At 44.2% G+C, this 23,647-nt stretch overlaps 1 protein-coding gene across 2 annotated transcripts in view; it reads left to right on the top strand.

Annotated features, from left to right (window-relative positions):
- The window catches only part of Cfap90 (cilia and flagella associated protein 90), a 29,996-nt gene continuing 6,349 nt past the window's right edge, over positions 1–23,647 (top strand). Inside the window, exon 1 of one of the 2 annotated variants that reach the window (XM_052742941.1) lies at positions 1–644. In XM_052742941.1, the coding sequence (XP_052598901.1) occupies positions 432–644 (213 nt within the window). In that variant the 5' untranslated portion in view covers positions 1–431. The remainder of the gene's footprint in view (positions 645–23,647) is intronic. The other variant, XM_052742942.1, reaches the window with a different exon arrangement.

The raw sequence follows: 23,647 nt of genomic DNA, 5'->3' as shown, positions 1-23,647 counted from the left end.
CTGATTTCTCCAGGCTGTAAGCTCCCCGGGACCCAGGGCTGTTTGTTTCAGGGCTGTACCGTCAGATTCCGAGGCATTTAGTAGCCTTCTGTCGTGATCTGCAAAGCTAAGAAGTGCCGGGAGACTTAGTACAAACTGCGCGGGGAAAACAGATGGAACGAGCGGAATGGGTGTGGTTCCTTAGGTTGCTGCTACCTGGAAAGCCACACACAACCGCTGGTAGGTCTCTCCCAGGGTGTGACGAGAAGGACCTGGAAGGAGGTGGCAAGGAACGCAACCTCCTCCGTCACTTAGCGGATGCTGAGGCCAAGACTCAGTTGCCAGGCAACGACTGAGCGCAGACGCCTGGAGGGACGCAGAAACCCCACAAGCTGATGCTTGAGGCCCGGCCTCCCTAGGCAAAGGGACCGGCCAAGACTGAGTAGCGGGGAATGGACCCCAGTCACGTGAAGGAAAAGGAGGGAGAGGGGGAAGAGGAGGAAAGAGTAGGGGAGAGAGAGGAGGAGGAGGAGGAGGAAATCACCGCCTCCAAGCTGCGGGCCAAGCCCCGATGTCTGCCCATCTCAGCGGTGCCAGCTTTCAGCTACATCCCGCCACGGCGCCAGGACCCCAAGGAGCACAGCTACTTTCAGCGAGAGAGCCAGGTGAGGGAGTCCCCGCGGAAAGAGGGGAGGGGCGGGGCCCTCACCACCAGGGAGGGCCAGGAGGCTGCAGGGGGAAGTGATGGAGGCGGGGTTTCAGGGCTGGGGAGAGGCCTGGGGCGGGGCCACATCACTGGAGTTGTTCAGATAGTGATGGGACAGGGCTTCAGGGACAGTGTAACACTGTGGCCAGAGGGCTAGGACTGAGCCCTTAGGATGGTGCCAGGGGCAACCTGCCAAGGGTCAGGGACAAGGTGCATGGCAAGTGGCGTCAGAGATGGTGTGACTGCAGGTCAGAGTGTGGTTCCAAGGACAAACTGTATTGAGCTTTATTGAGGGTCCAGAGGAGTTGTGTAGGAGATTGGTGTGCGCAACACTGTGCAGTGCATGGAAGCGTCCTGACCTACAGCTGTTACAGGGGTTGGTTCAGGGCTTTACGTAAGTTTGATCGTTGCTAGGGCTGAATACCAGAGTCCTGGGCAGGGCCCCACGTGACTGCTTATGAAGGGCTGGAATGTGATAGGCTGACACTGGAGGGCCAGGCATGCTTAGCAGGCAAGAGAGAGACCTTCGGCTGAGGGACAACGGCCCCAAGAATAGGGACACCACAACCGGGTGTAGGCCTGCCTCTCAGGAAGTGAGGGTGGGCAGGGGGAGCCTGATCCAAGTGAAATGTGCAGTGAAAACAGGCCTTAGCCCCAGGTCAGATGCCTATGAGGTCCAGGGTGTGGGAAACATCTGGCCTCTAAATGGCAGAGACAATAAGGAGAGTGTCTTAGTTAGGGTTACTGCTGCTGTGATGAAACACCATGACCAAAAGCAAGTTGGGGAGGAAGGGGCTTGTTTGGCTTACATTTCCACATCACTGTTCATCATCTAAGAAAGTCAGGACAGGAACAACAACAGGGCCGGAACCTGGAGGCAGGAGCTGATGCACAGGCCATGGAGGAGTGCTGCTCAGTGGCTTGCTCATCATACCCTGTTCAGTCTGCTTCCTTGTAGAACCCAGTACCACCAGTCCAGGGATAGCCCCATCCACAAGGGACTGGGCCCTCCCCCATCAATCACTGATTAAGAAAATGCCCTACAGGCTTGCCTACAGCCCCACCTTGTGGAGGTACTTTTTTGTTTGTTTATTTTTTTTTGTTTTTCGAGACAGGGTTTCTCTGTGTAGCTTTGCACCTTTCCTGGAACTCGCTTTGGAAACCAGGCTGGCCTCGAACTCACAGAGATCCGTCTGGCTCTGCCTCCCGAATGCTGGGATTAAAGGCGTGCGCCACCATCGCCCGGCGTGGAGGTACTTTTATAAATTGAGGATCCCTCTTCTCAAATGACTTTAGTTTGCTTCAAGTTGAAGTTAAGCTAGCCAGCACAAAGAGTGTGAGCAGTGAGTGCAGAGAGAGCTGGGCTGGGAGCTGCGATCAGATTCTGGCTTACTAACACTGGGCACTTGCTGGTGCTGGACGTGACTCTGTGGTCTGAGGCAGCCGCTGTGCTTTGTCCACCAGGCACTAATACAGAAGAAGCAAATTTAGGCTCCATGGGGTCATTTGTTCCTACTTTTCACTATGTGACTAAATATCACCAGTGCATCCTGCTGAGGATGCCTGATTCAGGAAGACATTGCAGAAAAGAGACATTAAATATGGATGCTCGGCCCCAAGAAGTACCTGATCATCCATGGTGGTTTTTGTTGTTGTTGTTTCGTTTTTGTTTTTTTTGTTTTTTTGTTTTTTTGCTGTGGCACTGTATGAGTTGCCCAGAAGAGGGATGTGGATTAATCAAGTGCCTGGGATGAAGGAGGCCATTTATTCCTTCATAGTGTCTAAGGTGTTTCCACATGATGTATTCTTCTATCCTCCCACTGGCAATCCCAGAGCTCTTCCTTCCCAACAGGCCAGCACACATGGAGTGTCAGGCATATATCATGTAGCTCAGGCACCCCAGCAACAGGAATCATTCTTGGTGTAGGCAACGTTAGTGTTCGGACTCTGAAAATTCCTGGTGTAGAGTCCTGATTCCAATACTACAGAATGCAAACTGATCCAGAGGCGTAATTCTAAAGCGGCAATCAAACTGAGGTGACCTGTGGGGGTAGCCCCTAACTCAATGTACCTGAACAGGGAAGCTTGCAGAGACAGGCATGCATAGAAGGAAAAAGATGCAAAGATGTAGAACGAAGGCTTCTGAGGAAGGGACATGAAGAATGCAGCCAGGAGCATAGCCTTCCCTAATAGTCCTCTGTAGGAACAACCTGAGAACTACTGATTCCATGCTGTTGGCTGCCAGCACCAAGAGACAGCGTACGGTTGTTGTTTAAGCCTCTTCGTCTGTGGGACTATTCTAGCAGCTCTAGCACGCCAAGTTAGCAACCATAAGTCCCAGCCCACTCCCAGAAGGGTCTCTTATCTAACAACAGCACGTCTGTTTATGGTTGAGCAATGTGGAAAGACAGAAGGAACAAGGTGTGTGTGTGTGTGTGTGTGTGTGTGTGTGTGTGTGTGTGTGTGTGTGTGTGTGTGTGTGTGTGGTGGGGCTTCTATCATCAGATCTGTCTACCCAAGCCTTGGGAATGTGCTGGGGATTTTAGAAGGGATTGGGGTGTATAGCCATGGTTTCTAACCTCACTGCTGCCATGGACCCCATTCTTCTTTCTGTGTCCAATATCCTTAAACGGGTTGGCCAGGCATCGAGGTGCATATTTCAGCACTTATGAGTCTGAGGCAGGAGGATTGAGAGTTCAAGGCCAATTTGGGCTACATCATAAGACCCTGTCTACAAAACTAACCAAATATATAAATAAACTCTTATCTGTAAATAAGTTCACATATTGAATGAACTTTACGTAAGTGTGGATAGCCAATTTTATGATTAAAACTGTGTTGGGGCACAGAATGTGACAAATAGCCACGAAGTCTGTGCTGACGTAATGAAACTTTCATAACACATCACCTTGAGGGGTTCTGTGAAATACTATCCTGGTGTCTCCAAAGAACTGGGATTTAAAAAGTTAGCAGATGGGAGCAAGATAAATATGCATCAAAGACAGAGCCTACCTTGCAGGATGATGGAGCTAAAGATTCTGGGTACATGAATATGAAACTATTTATTGACCACTGTTTCATTATCTACAATAAATAAGCAATATTCAGCTAGATAACATTCTGAACACTAGAGAATTATTTTCCCAGCTCCGGCTGAACCACTAACCCAATACTGAACAGTTTAGACTTACACCAAAGGGACTGTTAGGAAGGCAGTTAGGAATCACATGATTAGAGGGCATTGGTGCTGGACCCATCTCATAACAGCTTCTACATCTGGAACTGCAGGACTCTGATGTCTGCTGGGAGGAATGGGAGGGACACGCATTGAAGCTCTGGCCCTGAGAAGAGACATTACATCCTCAGCCTGCCTAGAAGGCCATTGATAGATGATTATCTAAGCCTGATTCCAGAAGTCCTAAAGTTTATATAATTACTACGAAGCAGGTGACTTTCTGATGAAAACCCAGGACACACCCCACCCCTACCCCTAAGCCAAATTGAATAGGCTGCCAACCATTTGGACAGAAAGGCCTCTGGGAAAGGTGTTTGTTCCAGAGCCTTCGGAAAGTGCAGACCAGGGCAATGTTCTCTGGCCACCATCCACTCTCCCTCCCTGAGAATGTGCTCTCCCCTCTCCTGTCTGTCTCCCACACAGCACACCACGTGTCTTGTCTGAATTATTTCAGTGGAAGTCACAAAGACCAGACATCTACTGGGAGACCAGAGCAAGGTTCCCGAGACAGAATGAGTTGGGGCAAAGAAAAATTATGCAAGCCAATAACAGCAAATGTAAAATTTTGTTCCCCCATTTATGCTAGTGGGTCCTAACTGGCAGTTCATCTGGTCACACGGACTACATTTCCATGAGCACTCTCAGCTCTTCAGTACTCAGATTTCAACTGTGCATAAAAGAGTGGTTCCCCAGAGGACTCTTCAAATCCCCGCTTAAGCCTTGCTTAGCTTATTAAACCAGGATCTGTCTGGCTTTCTTGTCTGGGTGGGGAGTTGCTGGTAGTGGCAAAATCTTGTCTTTAAGGAATTTTGTGCATAAATAGTCACATATATGTGATGGTGCAGATGTGAAATCTGACACAGCTGTTTTTGAGTCACTGCCTGGGTAACGACCAGAGAATCAACCACAGAATTTGAAAGTTTACGCTTCAGGTACATTTTGAACTGAACCTGAATGCTTCCTTGGGTTGGTTAGAATGGAATCTGAGGAATAAGGGCATGGTTTTGTTTCCATGGACATTTAAGAACAAAAACTACTTATATAGATATCTTATGTATACACACATGGACAAAAATCGTGGCAGGTTCTTTCTTGTACTAGTTAAAAATAAGTTCTGGCTGAGTGATGGCTAGAAAACTTCTCAACACTGAGGAAAAGCTGTTCTCCAGGGAAAATGAAATAAGCTGGGATGCCAGGTACTCTGCCTGATAAGGGACAGCTCCAGAAAGCTCTCCTTTACGGAAAGGCAGGGTGCCTTTTGTTACAAAACAGAAACACGTCCCAGCAACTGTTAATACTTTCAAAACCCACTTATCAAACCAGAGTTCCATTAGAATGTGGCCGTGCTTTTCACACTAGCAATTCAAAAACTAACGTATCTCACACACGCACATGCAAAGCTGGAAACAGGCCCTTACCAGACACTAACTTTGGGCATCCCAGACTCACCCCGTCTCCTACCCCAATGATCTACCTCATGTCCATCTTCTTACATTTCCTCCACCGCCCAACAGAGACATCATCTAGGGACCTAGTCTGCAGCACACGAGCTTTGGGGGGACATTTAAGATCAAAACCACAGGAATTAACTAAAAATTAAAAAAAAACCCATAACTGGATCAGAAGTCCTGCACAGAAATATTGCCTCCATGTTTTATTCAGTTTTGTGCTCTGGCCCAAGATACAAGCCCTCCATGTCATTCCAGCCATCTATGAGATAAGCAGATGCAACTGCATAGAGCTCATGTAAGAACTGAAGTAACTGGGGCTGAGAAGACAGTCCAGTTGCAAAAGAGCTAGTTGCATAAGCGTAAGGACCCTTGTTCCAACACCCCTATGTGCTCTGCTGCTGTGCTTGTGATCCCAATCTTCGTGCTGGAACGATAGAGACAGGAAGATCTCAGAGGTCACTGGCCAGCCGCTCCAGCAGAATCAGAGAGCTCCAGGTTCAGTGACAGACCCTGCTTCATGGAAAAAAAAAATGAGGTGGAGAGCAATTGAGGAAGATACTGTATATCAACTTCTGGACCACACACACACACACACACACACACACACACACACACACACACACACACACACACACACACGAGATGCCACAAGCCCCGTGTAAATGCAGCCATTGTTCTTTCGCTGTAGTTACTAATGATTAGTCTCTTTTCACTAAGTGCCCATTCCCAGCAGCCAATCTCTTACACACCTGACCCTCCTCACTGTCGGAGATTAATTCAGAGGACCACAGTAAAGATGAGCATCCATCCATTGCCCCTGATCTTTTAACGCATGCACCCCAGGGAGCCCACCACACTCACACTTTGCGGGCTGCAAAGGTATTTAAAGCTCTGGTAATGCCCCTGAATAGGATGACAAATTTGTCCTCTCAAGCTTCCATCTAAAATGTGACCAGCTCTGGTACTGCTCCCTAGGGGGCTCCAGCAGCCTGTGTTTCCCTAAGACATACGGTGGTTCCAGAGGCAGCAAAGCAGATTCAATGGCATTTTTAAATTACTCTTTTCTTCCTCTGTTGTGCACAGCACTTCTGCCCCTGAAATGGAAAAACCGAGCTGGAAGAGAATGCCCTTTTATGAAGGTTTTGATTAAATCCCTCAAAGTCTAACAGTTACATTAAAAAGAAATCGCCTAAGTGGCTTGAGAATGTGTTTTCCAGCATGCTAGGGTGGATTGTAGAAAGCTGTTTTGAGAAAAGCTGTGTTCCACAGGCCCCACTCTGGCTTTGCTGGGATTAGCGGGAATCCCTTCTGCATGTGCAGAATCTCAGACGTGGAGGCAAGGGCTGATGGTGTCCTTATGTGCCGTGAGCTCTCCCTCCCTGACTGTGGAATGTCCTTGGTCTAGGGTAGTAAGACCTTCCTGTGTATGAAAGCTCACGCAGTCTGTCCAGAGCTGCAAAGCAGAGAGTCCCAAGAACCCCAGCCAATATCCAGTCCACATAGGTGTCCTCCCTGGTCCCTCAATGTATGGTGCCCTGTCACTTCAGACATCGGTCATATCTGACCATGTGTGTTCGAGCACTCTTAAGCGGCTGAGGAGGAAGGAGAAGCATTCTGTGGCCAGTGTCCCTGGTAGGATCCAAGGGTCTTGTTTTGGATGTCCAGTGGATTCTTACACTCCAGCCCTGCTAGGAGGATGCAGGGTGCCCCTCTGCATGCCCACTCCCTCTCCCTCTCGACACTCCTGTTTTCCTTTGCCCCTGTTCTCATCAAGCCCACTAAATATTCCACTTGCTTATCTTACTGTCGTGTTTCCCCTAGTGAATCATCAGCCGGCCCGTGGCAGGGATTAATTTCTGTCATGCTATCTCCTAACCAATCAAACAGGGATTGGTTTAGCCTGGAACTCCATAAACACCGACTGCATAAATGGATAAAGGAGGGATGAATACATGAAATGCCAAGTTTTAAAAACAAAGGCCTAAGCTACCTTTTTTGAAGAAGATGCACTTAGCAAACCAGGGGTTTCTGTTTGGAGTGTGTGTGGCTTAGGACTCCACCCATGCTGTGATTAGTGTGGATCACAGATGCCTCTCGCCTGTGCTAGCTGCAAGTCTGTTGTTCGGTGACCTGTCCCCGGGAACAGCAAGTCCCAGAGTGTCGGGCAGAATGTCTTCCTCAAAGGCAGGCTGGATCTTCTAAAGGGAGGGGCCCAGCGCCCCTTGGGAACTCAGCAGTGAGAGGGGAATGAAGGAAGGAGGAGGTGAGTACGTCTTTCCACATGGAGAATGTTCCCACCAACGGCAACGCCGCCTACAAAGGGTGTGGTCTGTCTCTTTGCCATGTGCCTCTATGTGCAGAGATATGGGTCTGATGATGTGTCCACACACAGAGGATCACACAAATATGTACATGTTTTTCAGTTGTCTCGTTTGTATGTAAGCAGGGAGTACACACCTCTGTATGTGTGTGCATATGGAGGCCGGAGGACGGCTGTGGATGTTGACAGGGTCTCTTGTTGATCTGGAGATTGCCAAGGAAGCTAGAGTGGCTTGCCAGTGAACCCCAGGGGCCTGCCTGTCTCCATGTTCCAACTCTGAATCATAAGGGTGAGCCCCTGCACCTGGCTTGTTTTTCAGTTTTAGATTTTTTTTTTTAAATGTGGGGTCTGGGTATCCCATTCAGGTCCTCAAGCCTATAAGGAGAGCATTTGTGTTACTAAACCTCCTCCTCCCTCTCCTTTCTCCCACTCCCCCACTCCCATTCTTTTCCTTTTTCTATTTCTTTATTCAAGACAGGATTTGATAATGTCATCCAAGCTGGCCTGGGACTCTCTAAGTAGGTGAGGGTGAATCCAAACCTGTGATGAAAGTGCCTCTGCTTCAGGTATTGTAGGCATGTGCTACTGTACCCAGCTCAGCTTGCTCTGGTCATGCAGCAGTGTCTGCTGACGTTTTTATTCCATAGTTTGATGAGGTAATATTAAACCAGCTTTCTCATACTCTAGTAAGACCCCAAGTTTCTCAACATGCCACAAGTGATTAATGAAGAAAGTAAGGTTTTTTGTTTTGTGTCTTTTGTTTATTTGTGTGTTTTTTAAAAACTTTTTTGGTGGGGGAAAGAGTGAAAATTAAAAGAAAACAGTTTATTTAGCTCAAACTCTTGAGGACTAAAATTATCAGTGGCAGACCTTGGTCTGCGCCGAGTCTCGGCCATTTGGCCGCACTATGGCGGGGCCTGGGTGCCGGTGGAACACGTGACAGGGTGAGCAGTCACACCTGCAGCCAGGAGGCAGATACCTGCATCCTCCCAATCCCTTCAAAGCTGTGCTTTCAGTGACCTAAGGATCCCCCTGACGGGTCCTGGCTCTTAAATGTGCGTCCCCTTCTTACATTACTGCCACCCTGGGGACCAAGTTCCAACACATGAACTTTTAGGGATCACAAAGCATAGTCTAGCCACAGCAGAAGTTTGAATAATTGCAAGCAGATGACACAAGAAAACAACCGAGTTTTCAGCCTCTGGGGATCATCCCTACCTGCCATGTTGTGAACTTCTGGATGCCTAGCCAGTGAGGAGCTAGTATCAGTGGAGAGGGGCCGCAGCTGGAGCTGCAGTTACCCGGTCTCCCGTGGTGATGAGGCAGAACCCATGGAGTCCAAGCACTCCTCCAGTGTGAGACAGACGTGAGTCAGCCAGGAGGAATTCTGCTGACTTCAGTTCAAGGGGAAAATATTCTCAGATTATCTGAGAAGTTGTAAAAATTGTCAAAGCTTATGATCCCAATGTGCCCGAAGAGGGAACAGGATCTTGTCTGCAGGCAAGCCACAGAGAGCAGTTAAGCAGTCCTTCAAAGGTTCTGACTCCCGTTTCTTGACAAGCTGCAGCCCTCTAAACTACAGGCTTGCACACTGTGAAAATTCTCTTAGTTCAGCATACTGCCTGACTCCCACGGAGATGCTCTGGGTTTATCAGAAGTCAAAGGGGGCCTTGGGGATTTTCAGTTTTGAAAATAGGTCGTATGTTTGTGGGCAAGTGGAGGTCTGAGTGCTATGGCTTTGAAGAGAGGAATAGCAGCCATTCCCAGGTGATTGCCACTTGAGTCAGCATGGGCCAGGATGTGCTTCGGCAGCCCAGACGCTTCGTCCGGGGCAGAGTTTGTTCTTTCTAACTCACGAGACTCATCACAAGCATCATTTCTGAACTCCGCACTCGGTTGGCTGCCCTCAGATGGCCGCAGCGGGAACATTTTCTTTTTTATGTGTATGGGTCTTTCGTTTGCATGTATGTCTGTGCATGCCTCGTGCCCACAGAGGCCAGAAGAGGGTACGATATCCCCTGGAATTAGATTACAGGAGGGTGAGAGCCATGCAGGTGCTGGAAACCAAATTCAAATCCTTTGCCAGTATAAATGTTCTGAACCACGGAGCCATCTCTCCAGACCCCGCAGTGGGAACGTTTACACCAAAGGAAGTGGCAACCACTAACAGTGAGGTAGATTTTTTCTGCAGTGAGTGCTCAGTTTCACGTAAGTGCAACACTGGGCTGAAGATAACCGTGTAGTACGACAGATGCTGATTCATTTCCCATGCTTTGCCCAGTGTGAGTGCTGGAGAGCTCTTGGTGCAGTGATGTGACAGCCCACTGTCCCTCTTCATAAAATAATATAAACTGCAATGATGGTGATTTATATATTTCAATCATTTCTTATTTATTTATTTATACATCCTGACCACAGTTTCCCCTCCCTCATTCCCTCCCAACCCCACCTCCCCCCACCCCATCATCCACGTCTCCATTTCTATTCAGAAAAGGGCAGGCCTCCAGTGGATATCAACAAAGCGTGGCATATCAAGTTGGAGGAAGACTGAGCACCTCCCATGTATCAAGGCTGGGCAAGGTGATCCAGCATGAGGAGTAGGGTCCCAAAAGCCGGCAAAATAGTCAGAGACAGTTCTGTTCCCACTGTTAGGAGTCCCACAAGACGACCAAGCTACACAACTGTAACAAATATATATATATACAGAGTTCTTAGATCAGTCCCATGCAGGCTCCCTGGTTGCTGGTTCAGTCTGTGTGAGCCCCAATTAGCCCAGGTTAGTTGATTCTGTGGGTTTTCCTGTCCTTGACCCATTATTTATATTTTTATTGAACAATTCTGTGAATTTTTATTACATATCCCTTGATGATTATATGTATGAATGCAATATGTTTATGTCGCCTTCACCTCCCTCCTGCCTGCAGCCCCTCTAGGACACCTCCCTCTCCTCCTCCCTGTCTTCCTCCTCTCCATCCTCCCCCTTTCTGCCTCATCCTCCTCATCACTCCATCCTTGTCTTCTTCCTCCCTCCCCTTCTTCCCCCTCCTCCTTATCTCTGTCTTCATCCCCATCCTCTTCTTTCTCTTCCTCATCCCCATTTTCATCCTCCCCCATCCTGGTCCTTCTCTTTTTCCACTTCTTCTTTATCCTCCTCTCCCCCTACCCCTTCCTTCTTCTCTCCCTCCTCCCCTTCTCCTTCTCTTCCCTGTAGATGTATCCAACCTTCTTATTAAATAAGAAACACAGAACCAATGCAAAGAAGAAAGCCAAGAGGTCAGAGCTAAGAGCTAAAACCTTACCCTTCCTCCTGCGGTGGTCCTACCTCTCCGAACCAGAGCTACCCCTGTGTTAAAGTCTTTATATAGAGTTCCTGTCCTGCCTTCTCATTGGTTGTAAACCCAACCACATGACTGCCTCCTCACGGCCTGTCTGTATAGGCCTCCAGGTTTTCCATGATTGGTATTAAGATTAAAAGCATGTGTATCCAATAATGGCTGTATCCCTGAACACACAGAGACTTACCCAGCTCTGCCTACCAAGTGCTGGGATCACAAGAGTATGCCACCACTGCCCTGGTTTCCTATGGCTTGCTAATAGCTCTGACCCCCGGGCAACTTTATTTATTAACATACAAATAACATTTTAATACAAATAAAATATCACCATACTTCCCCTTTTCTATTTTAATAAAAAGGAAAAAAAAAGAAAAAGCTTATAACTAATATAAGAAAAACTATATACAAAAGTACAATAACTATATACAATATAAACAAGTAATAAATACCTAAACAATGTCTAGTCCATTTGTATTTGACAAATTCAGAGAAAATAATTTCATTATCTATCCTATTTTGGTAAGTCCAAAATGTATCCTAATTAATCTTCAACTATAACTAACCTTCAACTATAACTAACTAATCTTCAACTCCCTCAGATACCCAAGAAGGAAATAATATTAGCTAACAAAAATAAAAACAGGAAGTGCACATAAGCAACTTCCAAAAAATTTGTGAGTTGACAGAAACAGACAGCTGTCTGGACAGTCACCTGAGGTTTCTCCGAAGTGCTGGGGCATCATCTTCAGCCTATAGGCTTAGCATATCTGACAGACTCATTTGTGAAGTAGGATGTACACAAGGTCAACAGTTCAACCTCACATTGAGTGAGAGTAGTCCATGTGCCAGAAACACCTAAATTCCACTAGTGTCATGTCATGATTCAGGATTTTAAATTCTGGAAATTGTTGATGGTTTTTTAATTCAGCTGTCCATTCTTCTTGGCTGTGTATATATGGCTTCATCTCAGCCTCCCATTCTTCTCCATATCCCTCCATCAAATGCCAGTCTACTATTGAGAGGCGTGAGCTTAGTTACTCTTCAAGAATAACTGTTTCAGCTGCTGTTCCATTGCACATCAGAGGCCATCGGCCCACTGCCTGTTCAGCTGCCTTCGAAGAAAAGGGCACTGTACCTTTTTCGAATTGCGAAGGCCACTTCAGGGATGGTGCCATATTGTCCTGGCCTCTGAGGATGCCTTTTGATAAAGCCATAACCACACTTGTTTTGGCAAGAATCAGTAATCCTTTGTTTTATGTCCTGTCTGTCCATTTTGTCCTGTTGATTCGAGGATACTTTGTTGTCCAGTGGCTAACTTTTGCCACAATGAAAGTTAACTCCATATGCAGTTTCTTCAATGCCCATATTTTCTCTGAAGTAGATTGGTACTGCCAGGAGCCGACATGTCTCATAGTCATAACAAAAAAGAAAAATTTTCTAAGTTATTAAAACATTTTAAATGCCATATTCTGTAGATCTCTGAAGGGTTTGAAGATAACCTGTCTATCTAAAATATATCTACTCAATCTTGAAAACATACCTAATATAACTACAAGTTCTATTATAATATCTAACTACTAACTTTCATTTCTTTATATCCTAATAGTTGGTAATAACATTCAAGGATCAGAAAATTGCATTACATTGTTAGATGAACGGTACAATTAGAAAAATATATATAACATTTTCTAACAATATCAATTTCAATATATATAATTTGTATACAATATAAAACTATCCAATCCAATGTAAAGCATTTACATTTTTCTTTTCTTTCTTTCTTTTTTTTTTATAAGAACCTTAAATCTAATCTCCTTTGCTTAGCCTTTTTCCTAACCCTTGACAACAACTTGTAACCAACCCCCCTAATCAATGAAAATTATCCCAGACCCAAAACCCATTAAAAGACCAAAAAAAAAAAAAAAAACCAACCGCCCCACACCACCTCTTTGGGAATGTGGGCGTCGTATTCTTGAAATTGCTTCCTGCTGGGTATGGGAGAAGGTATCTTTATCCTGAAAGAAAAATTTTAGGTTAATTGTCAAATTCTAGGAAAGGTAAATATATCCTTCGTTATCCAGTCTGTGTATAATGCCAAAATTCAGGGTTTATCTCAAATCCTTATTCAAGTAGTCTTTGAGACTAGATCATCTCAGCTAGCTCTTCTCAAAATTGCTCTGAGCACTTTGTAGTTCAAAGCTGATCTGTAGATGATGTTTGTCAGCTTAGTGATGTTATTATTGTCCACGTGGAATTGTTGTTGTTGTGGGGCCCCATCTTCTTCCTGGAGACTTCAGTTGATGTTAGGCCTAACCGTGATTTCCTGCAAAAAACTGATAAAAGACTCGAACACAAAGACTATATATGCGACTTTTTAGAATTAGTTAGTACTCTATATGACCATTTATATCTTAACAAAGTTTAAAATGTATATATATCTATATATATTGATCTTGTAAATTTTGATATAAAATTCATACTTTAAGAAAAGTTTAAAGAATCAGAATAGAATCAAAGAGTTGAGATTCGTAATAGAATAGTCCCTTAATTAATTTGGCTTTTCTCCTGTCCCATAGCAGAAGATGGCTCTTTTCTTCTGGCATGATACAGGGAGTTTGCATTTTCCTTTTAACAACATGCTTGAGTTTAAAGAAGGAGAGAGCCATTCTCCAACTCCAAAGTCAGCTTTAAATTTTAATTGAACTGGGACTATTAGAAGTTAAATAGTGTTAAATCTTTAAAGAAAAGCAGAAACAAACATTTAGGAAGACATAAAATTTTTTTTAGATAACATACCCATACGTCATTTCACTCTGTTTCTTAGGATAGATGATTTGTCCCTTTTCTTCAGTTGTCTCATTTGTCCAGTGTTCTTCAAATTCCTTAACCTTCATTCTCCTAAAAGACAAAAACAAAAACCTTTCCCCAAGGTTTTTTGGGGATGTTCCTTTTTGACAAGTTATCTGATTAAATGAAAAGGCATGTGTTACTGGTGTAAGTTAGTTTAAATTGGATGTTTACGATAGTTGATGAACTATCACCTCCTCTAATTAAGAGGTCTCTCTTGTTCAAATCAAACCTTTATCAATTTTGATGGTACCCATAGCTTATCTTCTCCTGTAGAAATAAAAGCAAAACCTCATCCCCAACGTAACACATACCCTGGTTTCCATTCTGAGGTCAGCACATCCTTAAAGTATATAGGTTGATTTAATTCTGTAGTTTTTTCTATTATCCAATGTCTCTCTGCAGCTGTTGTTCCTTTCTCATTGGCATTGAGAAAATTCAAAGTTAATAGAGCATTATGTAGTCTATTTCTGGGGGTTTTTATTACTCCTTTTTTTTATTTAGCATATCCTTTAGAGTTCTGTTTGATCTTTCTATAACTGCTTGACCTGTAGGATTATGTGGTATACCTGTAACATGGTTTATATTATAATAAGCAAAAAACTGTTTCATTTTAACAGAGACATATGATGGAGCATTATCAGTTTTGATTTGTGCAGGTATACCCATAATGGCCATAACTTCTAGCAAATGAGTGATTACAGAATCAGCTTTTTCAGAACTCAAAGCAGTTGCCCATTGAAATCCTGAATAAGTATCGATAGTGTGGTGTACATATTTCAGTTTTCCAAATTCTGCAAAGTGAAACACGTCCATCTGCCAGATTTCATTCCTCTGAGTACCCTTTGGGTTACATCCTGCTGGTAATGGTGTTTGATTGTAGAAGGAACAAGTAGGACATTTCTTTACTATTTCTTTGGCTTGTTGCCAGGTTATGGAAAAATCCTTTTTTAAACCTTTACTATTTACATGATGTTTTTTATGAAATTCTGAGGCCTCCAGCACATTTCCTATCAATAATTTATCAATCTCATCATTGCCTTGTGCTAGAGGGCCTGGCAGACCAGTATGGGATCGGATGTGAGTTTTATATATAAAGGATGACTCCTTTTTCTGATTGTATCTTGTAATTGAATAAATAATGAAGTTAATTCTGAAGCATCGTGGATAAATTCTGCAGTCTCCATATGTAATACTACTCTTTCAGCATACTGAGAGTCAGTTACTATATTGAGAGGTTCTGAAAAATCCATTAATACCAACAGAATAGCATACAATTCTGATTTTTGAACTGAATTATAAGGACTTTGAACCACTTTACTTAAATTTTCTGATTTGTAACCTGCCTTTCCTTGTTTGTTGGCATCTGTATAAAATGTACGAACTCCAGATATGGGTTTTTTCCTCACAATTCGAGGCAAGATCCAATCAGCTCTCTTTATAAGATCAATTCTATTGCTTTTGGGATATTTGCTGTTAATTTCTCCCAAAAAATTACTACAAGCTTTTTGCCAAGCTTCATTTTCTATCCATAATTTTTCAATGTCCTCCTTAGTTAAAGGTACGACAATTTCTGCTGGGTCTATTCCTGCTAATTGACGAAGTCTCAATTTTCCTTTCCAAATCAAGTCAGAGATTTTTTCCACATAAGTTTTTAATTTTTTATTTGGTTTATTTGGTAAAAATATCCATTCCAATATAATATCTTCCCTTTGCATTAATATTCCTGTTGGGGAATGCCTAGAAGGTAAAATAACCAAAATGCAATCCAGCTTTGGATCAATATGATCTACGTGCCCTTCATGTACTTTCTTTTCTACCAAGGCCAATTCTTTCTCAGTTTCAGGTGATAATTCTCTTGGACTATTTAAGTCCTTATCACCTTCTAAGGTTTTAAACAAATTATTCAGTTCATCATTTTTTACCCCAACAATAGTTCTTAGATGAGAAATGTCTCCAAATAATCTTTGAAAGTCATTAAGAGTCTGTAGTCGATCTCTCCTAATTTGCACTTTTTGAGGTCTAATTTTTTGAAGTTCTATTTTATATCCTAAATAATTAATAGAATCTCCTCTTTGTACCTTTTCTAAAGCAATTTGTAATCCCCAGCAAGGCAAAATTTTCTTTACTTTTTCAAACATTCTTTCTAAAATATCTGCATTTGAATCAGCTAATAAAATGTCATCCATATAATGATAAATTATAGATTTAGGAAATTTTTTACGTACCACTTCTAATGGCTGTTTTACAAAATATTGGCACAAAGTTGGGCTATTCAACATTCCCTGTGGGAGAACCCTCCATTGAAATCTTTTAACCGGTTGAGAATTATTATAAGTAGGCACTGTGAAAACAAATCTTTCTCTGTCTTTTTCTTGTAAGGGTATTGAAAAGAAACAGTCTTTTAAATCAATAACTATGAGAGGCCAGCCTTTTGGTAACAGAGTAGGTAAAGGAATTCCAGATTGTAAAGAGCCCATTGGCTGAATTACTTTGTTAATTGCTCTAAGGTCTGTTACCATTCTCCATTTACCAGATTTTTTTTTTTATAACAAATACAGGAGAATTCCAAGGGCTGGTTGATTCTTCAATATGATGAGCATTTAACTGTTCTTCCACCAGCTCTTGTAAAGCCTGGAGTTTCTCTGTTGTTAAAGGCCATTGCTGAACCCATACAGGCTTGTCTGTTGACCATTTTAAAGGTAGAGCTGTTAGTGTTTTTGGAAGATTATCAGTTGTTGTGCCCTGTTCTTGTATGACATGGATGGCTGGTGAGCACTCATTAGAATAATATCTTTTAATATTTCTCTCAGAAACATGTACTAATTTATGATTTGTTTCTGAGATTGGAGGGATATTAATCTGAGTATTCCATTGTTGTAACAAGTCTCGACCCCACAGGTTCATAGCTATGTTAGCCATATATGGTTTTAATTTTCCTTTCTGTCCTTCTGGACCTATACATTCAAGCCATCTTACACTTTGTTTCACTCTAGATAATGTCCCAATTCCTAAGAGTTGAATGTTTACCTCCTGAAGAGGCCAAGTTGGATGCCAAAATTCTGGTGCAATTATGGTAATGTCAGCACCTGTGTCTACCAGACCAGACAACAAAACACCATTTATTTTTATTGTTAGTTTTGGTCTTTGTTCATTAATAGAAGTTTGCCAAAAAATTTTCTTTATGTTTTTTCCTGTATTTCCTATTTTCTCTGTTTCATCATCTCGACTAACATGATTTATTCCAATAGACATTTGGTTATTTAGTTGCTTTGAGTAGGGGTTTCCTCTACAACTGCAGGAAAGGTTTGAACTGGATTTACTGTGGGGGCCTGCCTGAGGCCCCTCTGGGAGTTTCCCGAAGCTCGAGGCAGAGGGTTACCCTGTCTGTCCCTTGTTGATCTATATTCGTTGGTCCAGTGTTTTCCCTTACCACACCTTCTGCATACTCCAGAAGGAAGGGGCATTCTGTTGCCAGTGTTCCTTGAAGAAACATTATTTCTAGGAATGACCTGTTTACAATCCCTTTTCAAATGTCCTTGCTTTCCACATCCAAAACATCTAACATTGCTCAAACCTTTTGAAATTGCTTTTCCTACCCACATATCATCATGGTCATAAGCCTCTACATTAACTGTATCTCTAATCCAATCTTCCAAAGGTGCAGATCTTGCCTTTAACGGCCTAATTATTCTTTTGCACGCTGCATTTGCATTCTCAAAGGCTAAAGATTCAATTATTATCTGACTAGCCTCTGAATTCGGGACCATTTTTTGTACTGCTGAAGTCAATCTTTGTAAGAAATCTGTGAAAGATTCTTTGGGGCCCTGTATAACCTTTGTAAATGACTCAGTTTTTTTTCCTGGTTCTTCAACTCTGTCCCATGCATTCAAAGCTGCCGTTTTACATAGAAGTAGGGTTTGGACATCATATGAACATTGTGTTTGTACTGAAGCATATTGGCCTTCGCCAATAAGCTGATCCTGGCAGACTTGTATTCCGCTATCCCTCCATTGTCTTTCTATATTTTTAGCCTCATTACTGAACCACATTTTCCACTGGAGATTTTGTCCGAGTTCAAGAACAGCCTGTGCCAATTCCCGCCAGTCCTTTGGTAGAATCCTATTACAAGTTGACCAGGTGTTTAACATTTGCTTTACATATGGGGAGTGCATGCCATAAGATGCTATTGCCTCCTTAAATCTTCGTAAGTCTAACATTTCAACTGGAACCCAAGTATTTTGTTCATTCTCTTCATCAGGTAGCTGCTGTACGGCTACTGGATAAATTAAGGGTGATTGTGTGAAAACTGGCTTTCTTTCTGTAACCTTACGATCCAATTTTGAAACAACTTCACTATTTATTTCTTCTGTCTGAATTTGAATTTCTCTATAATTCATTTTTACCGGTTTAACAAGTTTTTCTAAGACTGTTACCCTGGCACTTAAGTTGACGATCTTTTTAAATAGTAAAATGAGGATAAGAAAAGTAATAAACTGAATAATTCAATCAATATTAATCTTTTCATATAGTTGTTCCATTGTCAGAGTGCCTAAAATTTCAAACAAAGCCCAATTTTCTTCCAATGTACACATAAAGCCCATTTTTTTTTAATGTAGAAAAAAATTCTCTTTTAAATAGATATGTTAATTGACTTACCAAGTCTGGGTAGAACAGTAGAATCCCAGGGAATTTCACAGCCACCTGGTGTTCGAGGTGTGAATCCAGCGAGCGAGAGAGAGAGAAAGTGTAGCCGCTTGAGCTGAGTCAAGCCTTGGTCTGAGTTGTTTGTAGCAGTTGCAAGTAGCTCCAGCTGCGGATCAGTCAGGCCTGGGCCTAAGCTAGGCAGCCGGGCCGCCCAGGCTGGAAACCGGACCTGCCGCCAAGCCAAGCCAAGCGGTTTTTAATGAATTCTTGTCATGTTGGGCGCCAAATGTAGATGTATCCAACCTTCTTATTAAATAAGAAACACAGAACCAATGCAAAGAAGAAAGCCAAGAGGTCAGAGCTAAGAGCTAAAACCTTACCCTTCCTCCTGCGGTGGTCCTACCTCTCCAAACCAGAGCTACCCCTGTGTTAAAGTCTTTATATAGAGTTCCTGTCCTGCCTTCTCATTGGTTGTAAACCCAACCACATGACCGCCTCCTCACAGCCTGTCTGTATAGGCCTCCAGGTTTTCCATGATTGGTATTAAGATTAAAAGCATGTGTATCCAATAATGGCTGTATCCCTGAACACACAGAGACTTACCCAGCTCTGCCTACCAAGTGCTGGAATTACAAGCGTACGCTACCACTGCCCTGGTTTCCTATGGCTTGCTAATAGCTCTGACCCCCGGGGCAACTTTATTTATTAACATACAAATAACATTTTAATACAAATAAAATATCACCATACTTCCCCCTACTCCTTTTCTTCCTCTGTGTCCTTCTCCTCCTTCTCCTGTTCCTCACCCTCCTCCACCTCCTCCTTCACATCCCCCACCCCTTTCTCTTCCTCCACCACCACCTTCTCCTCATCATCCCCCTCCTCCTCCTCTTCCTCATAGCTCACCGTAGTCAAATCAGTGCTGTCCGTATGCACATGGGTGTGGGGAGCACTGGGACAACTCCTAGAGTCCACACTCCTAAAAAAAACCCAACTCTCCACCCTCAGCAGCCACCATCTGCTGAAATCTCTTCAGGTAGGGGTGGGACCTCATAGGCCCTTTTCCTAACCATGTCAGAGTGTTGACTGGCTTGGTTGTAAGCAGGCCTGGTCCCTCTTTTTAGTGGTTCATTCCACTGTTACCAGGGGCCTGGTAGTCTCCTAAATATTGAGTCATTTACTGGGTCCTCTGATTTCTCCCTACACAGACAGAGATTGAGCCTGTGCGCCTAGAGATGGCATGCCTTGGCACCACCCATGTTCCTAGCTCAGACTACTGTAGGAAAATAAAGAATTGCCTCTTTAATTTGTTCTCAAATAGAAATGTGTTTGGTGAGCACATATTATCACTCTCACTGCAATTGCATAGAAATATGCACACACAGCCTCCTTAACTAAATTCAGTGAGACACACATACACGATGTACAAGGGGGTCATCAGGAGTGGGAGAGAGATAAGAAAGGGTAATGGAGGTGAATATGATCACAATACATTGTAATATGTTTATCTATAATCATGTATCAAATTGTCAAAAAGATTATGAAAATATGAACATCTCTTTTTTTTCTTTCTCACAGAATTTAAGTGGTTTAATCTGATAGAAAAGAGGATTCCTATATTTAGTGTTGTATGAAAAGGAGCAACAAAGAAAGGACCTGTGTCCCAGTTTATTCTAAACCTCACACCCATTGTTTGTGTGAGAGCTTTTGTAACTTCTGGGAGTAGGAGAGCTTCGAAGGTAGGAGAGGAGATGCAGGATGTAATAAGAACCTGCAACCTCAGGGTGGAGGTTGGCCTTGTAGCCCACAGGTGTAGACGCGTTCCTCAGTCACCCACTCGCATCGGTCAGGACAAAGCCCGTCATGCTGCAGTGACAAAGGACTCCACAGAGCTCAGCGCTTTACTTCTCACGCTGTTTCCAGTGGTGTTGGCAGTGTGTCCCTGCTCAGCTGAGTCACTCAGCAGGCTCCTCACAGGCTGCTCCCACTTCATGCTGCCTGGGACCCTGGGCGTGGCTCCTCAGTACTTCTGTCTAAGGAGCCCCATACCACTCCAGCTGACAGTCCATTGGATAGAACTGGTCACGTGCCTAGAGGGGGCAGTCCCTTGGGCCATCAGGAGTAGAGTGTAATTGTGTATTAGTGTCGTGTGCTCAGGGGGTCAGCGATCTCAGTTTATCCAGAGGAGGGTGCTCCTTAGGCTTCCGGCCCCGCTGCAATAGCCCAATTTAACCTGTCCTGCCCTCTCGGCTGCTCCAAAGACAGCCGCTTTTACCAAGTGTGTTGGCCAGCAGTGTGGCACAAAGTGCCGAGAGCTTAAAACAAAGAAACTCACCTTTCACAGTCCTGGAGGGTGAAAGTCTCGTCCCTAGTCCGGACTCAGAGGTAACGCTCAGCTCTGATTCCTTTGTTTCTCTTGGTGGTCATCTTCCTGTCCCGTTCACACCGTCCTTCCTGATATATGTATCTATGTTCAAATTCCTCCTTCAGAAGAACACCAGTTACACTGAGGAGTACTGCCTTACCCTAGTATGACCTCATCTTGACTAAGTACATCTTCAGCAACCCTGCTTCTGAACAGGGTAGCAATCTCCACTCCCCAGTGTTAGACATCAACCTGTGAGTTTCTGGATGACACGGCTCAGTCATCTGAGAGGTTGCTCTGCACAGCTGGGGCTGCAGCGTTGTCTTGTGACTGCCTGTGATGCCCAGGCATGTCCACGAGCTCCGAGCAAACGAGAACTTAGCATCCTTTCTTCTGTGCCACTTTCTCAAGTCCTATCAATTCATCTGTAAAATTTTAGTGTTTTTAAATTTTATTTTACATATTTTAGTGTGGAGGTTTATTCCCATGCTCAGACTGTAGTCTCATTTAAAGTAAGGTTCCCTAATTTCTGTCCTGGAGTCTAAAATGGTACCTTACAGTTGTTTCTAGCCATCACTGTAATGAAATACCTGAGGCTGTGTGTCTTATAAAGAAAATGTTTACTTAGGTCACAGTTCTGAGGTTTCCAGGAACCACAAGTGCTAATGGTCTCACTGGTTGATGTCCAGGAGCAGTGCAGGGCACGCTCAGAGTCAGGAGTGTGCACACATGTGTTTCCTTGGTCTCTGTCTCACTCAGTATAGAGCTACCAGACTGCCCTGATAACCCCACCTAATGTCAATCATCTCGGAAGGTCCCACCTCCTGCACTATATTCAGATCAAGCCCCAGCCCTTAATATCTAGCGATGGTTATCAAATCTCCACGGCTGGACACATTTCCAAACTGCAGAGGGAGCAGACCTAATGCATGATGGGTGAGAGACACAAGGCCCCAGTGCACAGACGACATCCACACACACACACACCTGCCTGGAGACTACTCAGCATCAGGAGTTGGGGGCACAGGGGGTAAACTGAGGGCAGGGCATCAGACACCACACACAGCACACTGTGGGACCATGTTTAAGCAATGCTCAAAGCACAAGCAGACAAAGGCAGCACTAAAGCTGAGGCAGAGACAGAGGCGATGCTGAGGGTGATTTTAATTGTGCAGCACCAAGTCTGTGCTGTGATAGAATCTCAATCCCAATTGGTTTTTATTAAAATCATTTTGCTTCAAGCCACAAAGGAACGCAAGAACAAAAGATGGAAGATCAGTAATGGAAGACATGCTTTGGTTTTGCTTAGGCGCTGGGGATGGATAAGGGCTTCGCTCAGTGAGGCTGCCCGTCTGCCAGTATTTTTCCCTTTTTATTCCTATTATTCGATGATAGAAAAATTCATTTATTCCTCTGGAATGTTATGAATATGCAGCACACACACACAACAGGTGGCACTATCTACAATTCTCATCAGTCCATGCCCAGAAAAAGTGACGTTCCTCATCCAGATCAAGATGTCCTAGGCGCTTGCAACACCCTGGAATTGGGGGGCAGCATAGGCTCTCAGCCGCTCCCCCTTCCAGAGTTTTAGACCACCTCATTAAAATGAAAAGCAATAGACTGTTTTTCTCTTTTTCCTGTGAGGTTGCATATCCAGTAGCTTCCTGTGGTGTGGAGCATTTGGGGAACAGTGGTTACACCTCTTTTTCTTCTTGAATCAGCTCAGGGCTCCAGCAGAACCCACTCCACTCAGGAGGGTTGGCCTGATTGAGAGCATGGGAGAAGTACAGCCCGGGCAGATGCCAGAGATTTATTTCCTTACTCCTGGCGCTCCCCCTCTTCCCATGCAGGTTCCCCTTACCTGAGCAGGCTAGTTAGCCAGTGTGGGCACTGTTGGGCGTGGGATGGGGAACACCACTCACTTCCACTTTCATATATGGTTCTCAGGGTGCAGAAGGGAACTACTTGATCACAAGGGTGATCATGTTGTGAAGTGTGACTGATCTCTTCCAAGCCTACAGACAGCACGGAGTTAGCCAGGGCTTCCAGAGAGGCAGCAGAAAACCGAGAGTATACCAGTAGTCTAACTACCACCCAATTAAGTCACCACAAGAGCCGGCTCAGCAGTTAGAAGTGCTTGCTGCTCTTCCAAGGGACCTGAATTCAGTTTCTGCCACTCCCGTTCGGTGGTTCACAGCTGCCTAGAACTCCAACTCAAGGGGATCCAATGCCCTCGAGTGGCCTCTGCAGCTACCTTCATGTACATGGGTACACCTACGCAGCTGCACACACATACACACAAATAAAAATAAAAAGTGTAAAAATGTTCTTGGGTGTGTGTGTTGGACCAGCCCGGTGTGATGGGCTCTCAGGTTACTGTTCTTGTCTTGCTGCAAAGCCTGGCGTGGGCTCGACCAATCGCTCTGTGCCTGGATGTGGATGATTCTCCCTTGAAGAAGGGCAGGCCCGGCCTGGGGAGAATTTACACCCACCGTCCCTGCAGAACGGGTACCATGCTTGGACTTCCTCTGTGCTGCCGAAGGGCCCTTGCTGTTTCTCCCAGAAAGCTCTGCTTAGCCTGTGAGGGCTGGCAGCCCGCCAGCTTCTACAGCAACAGATCTTCCCTGGGTGTTCAAGACACTGAGATTTCCCTGTCATGCCTTAAAATGGGTTTTTAAAGAAACTTAGATTTATTTGATAAGCAAAAGTCTAATTTTACAGAGTCAAAGTGATTGATGTTTTCTTCGTGACATTTCCCT

Source organism: Peromyscus californicus, unplaced genomic scaffold (assembly GCF_007827085.1).
Source record: "Peromyscus californicus insignis strain IS unplaced genomic scaffold, ASM782708v3 Scaffold_18__1_contigs__length_77618521, whole genome shotgun sequence".
Taxonomy (NCBI): Eukaryota; Metazoa; Chordata; class Mammalia; order Rodentia; family Cricetidae; genus Peromyscus; species Peromyscus californicus.
The sequence above is the reverse complement of the archived record's forward strand: the minus strand, read 5'-3'. Positions and strand labels throughout refer to the sequence as shown.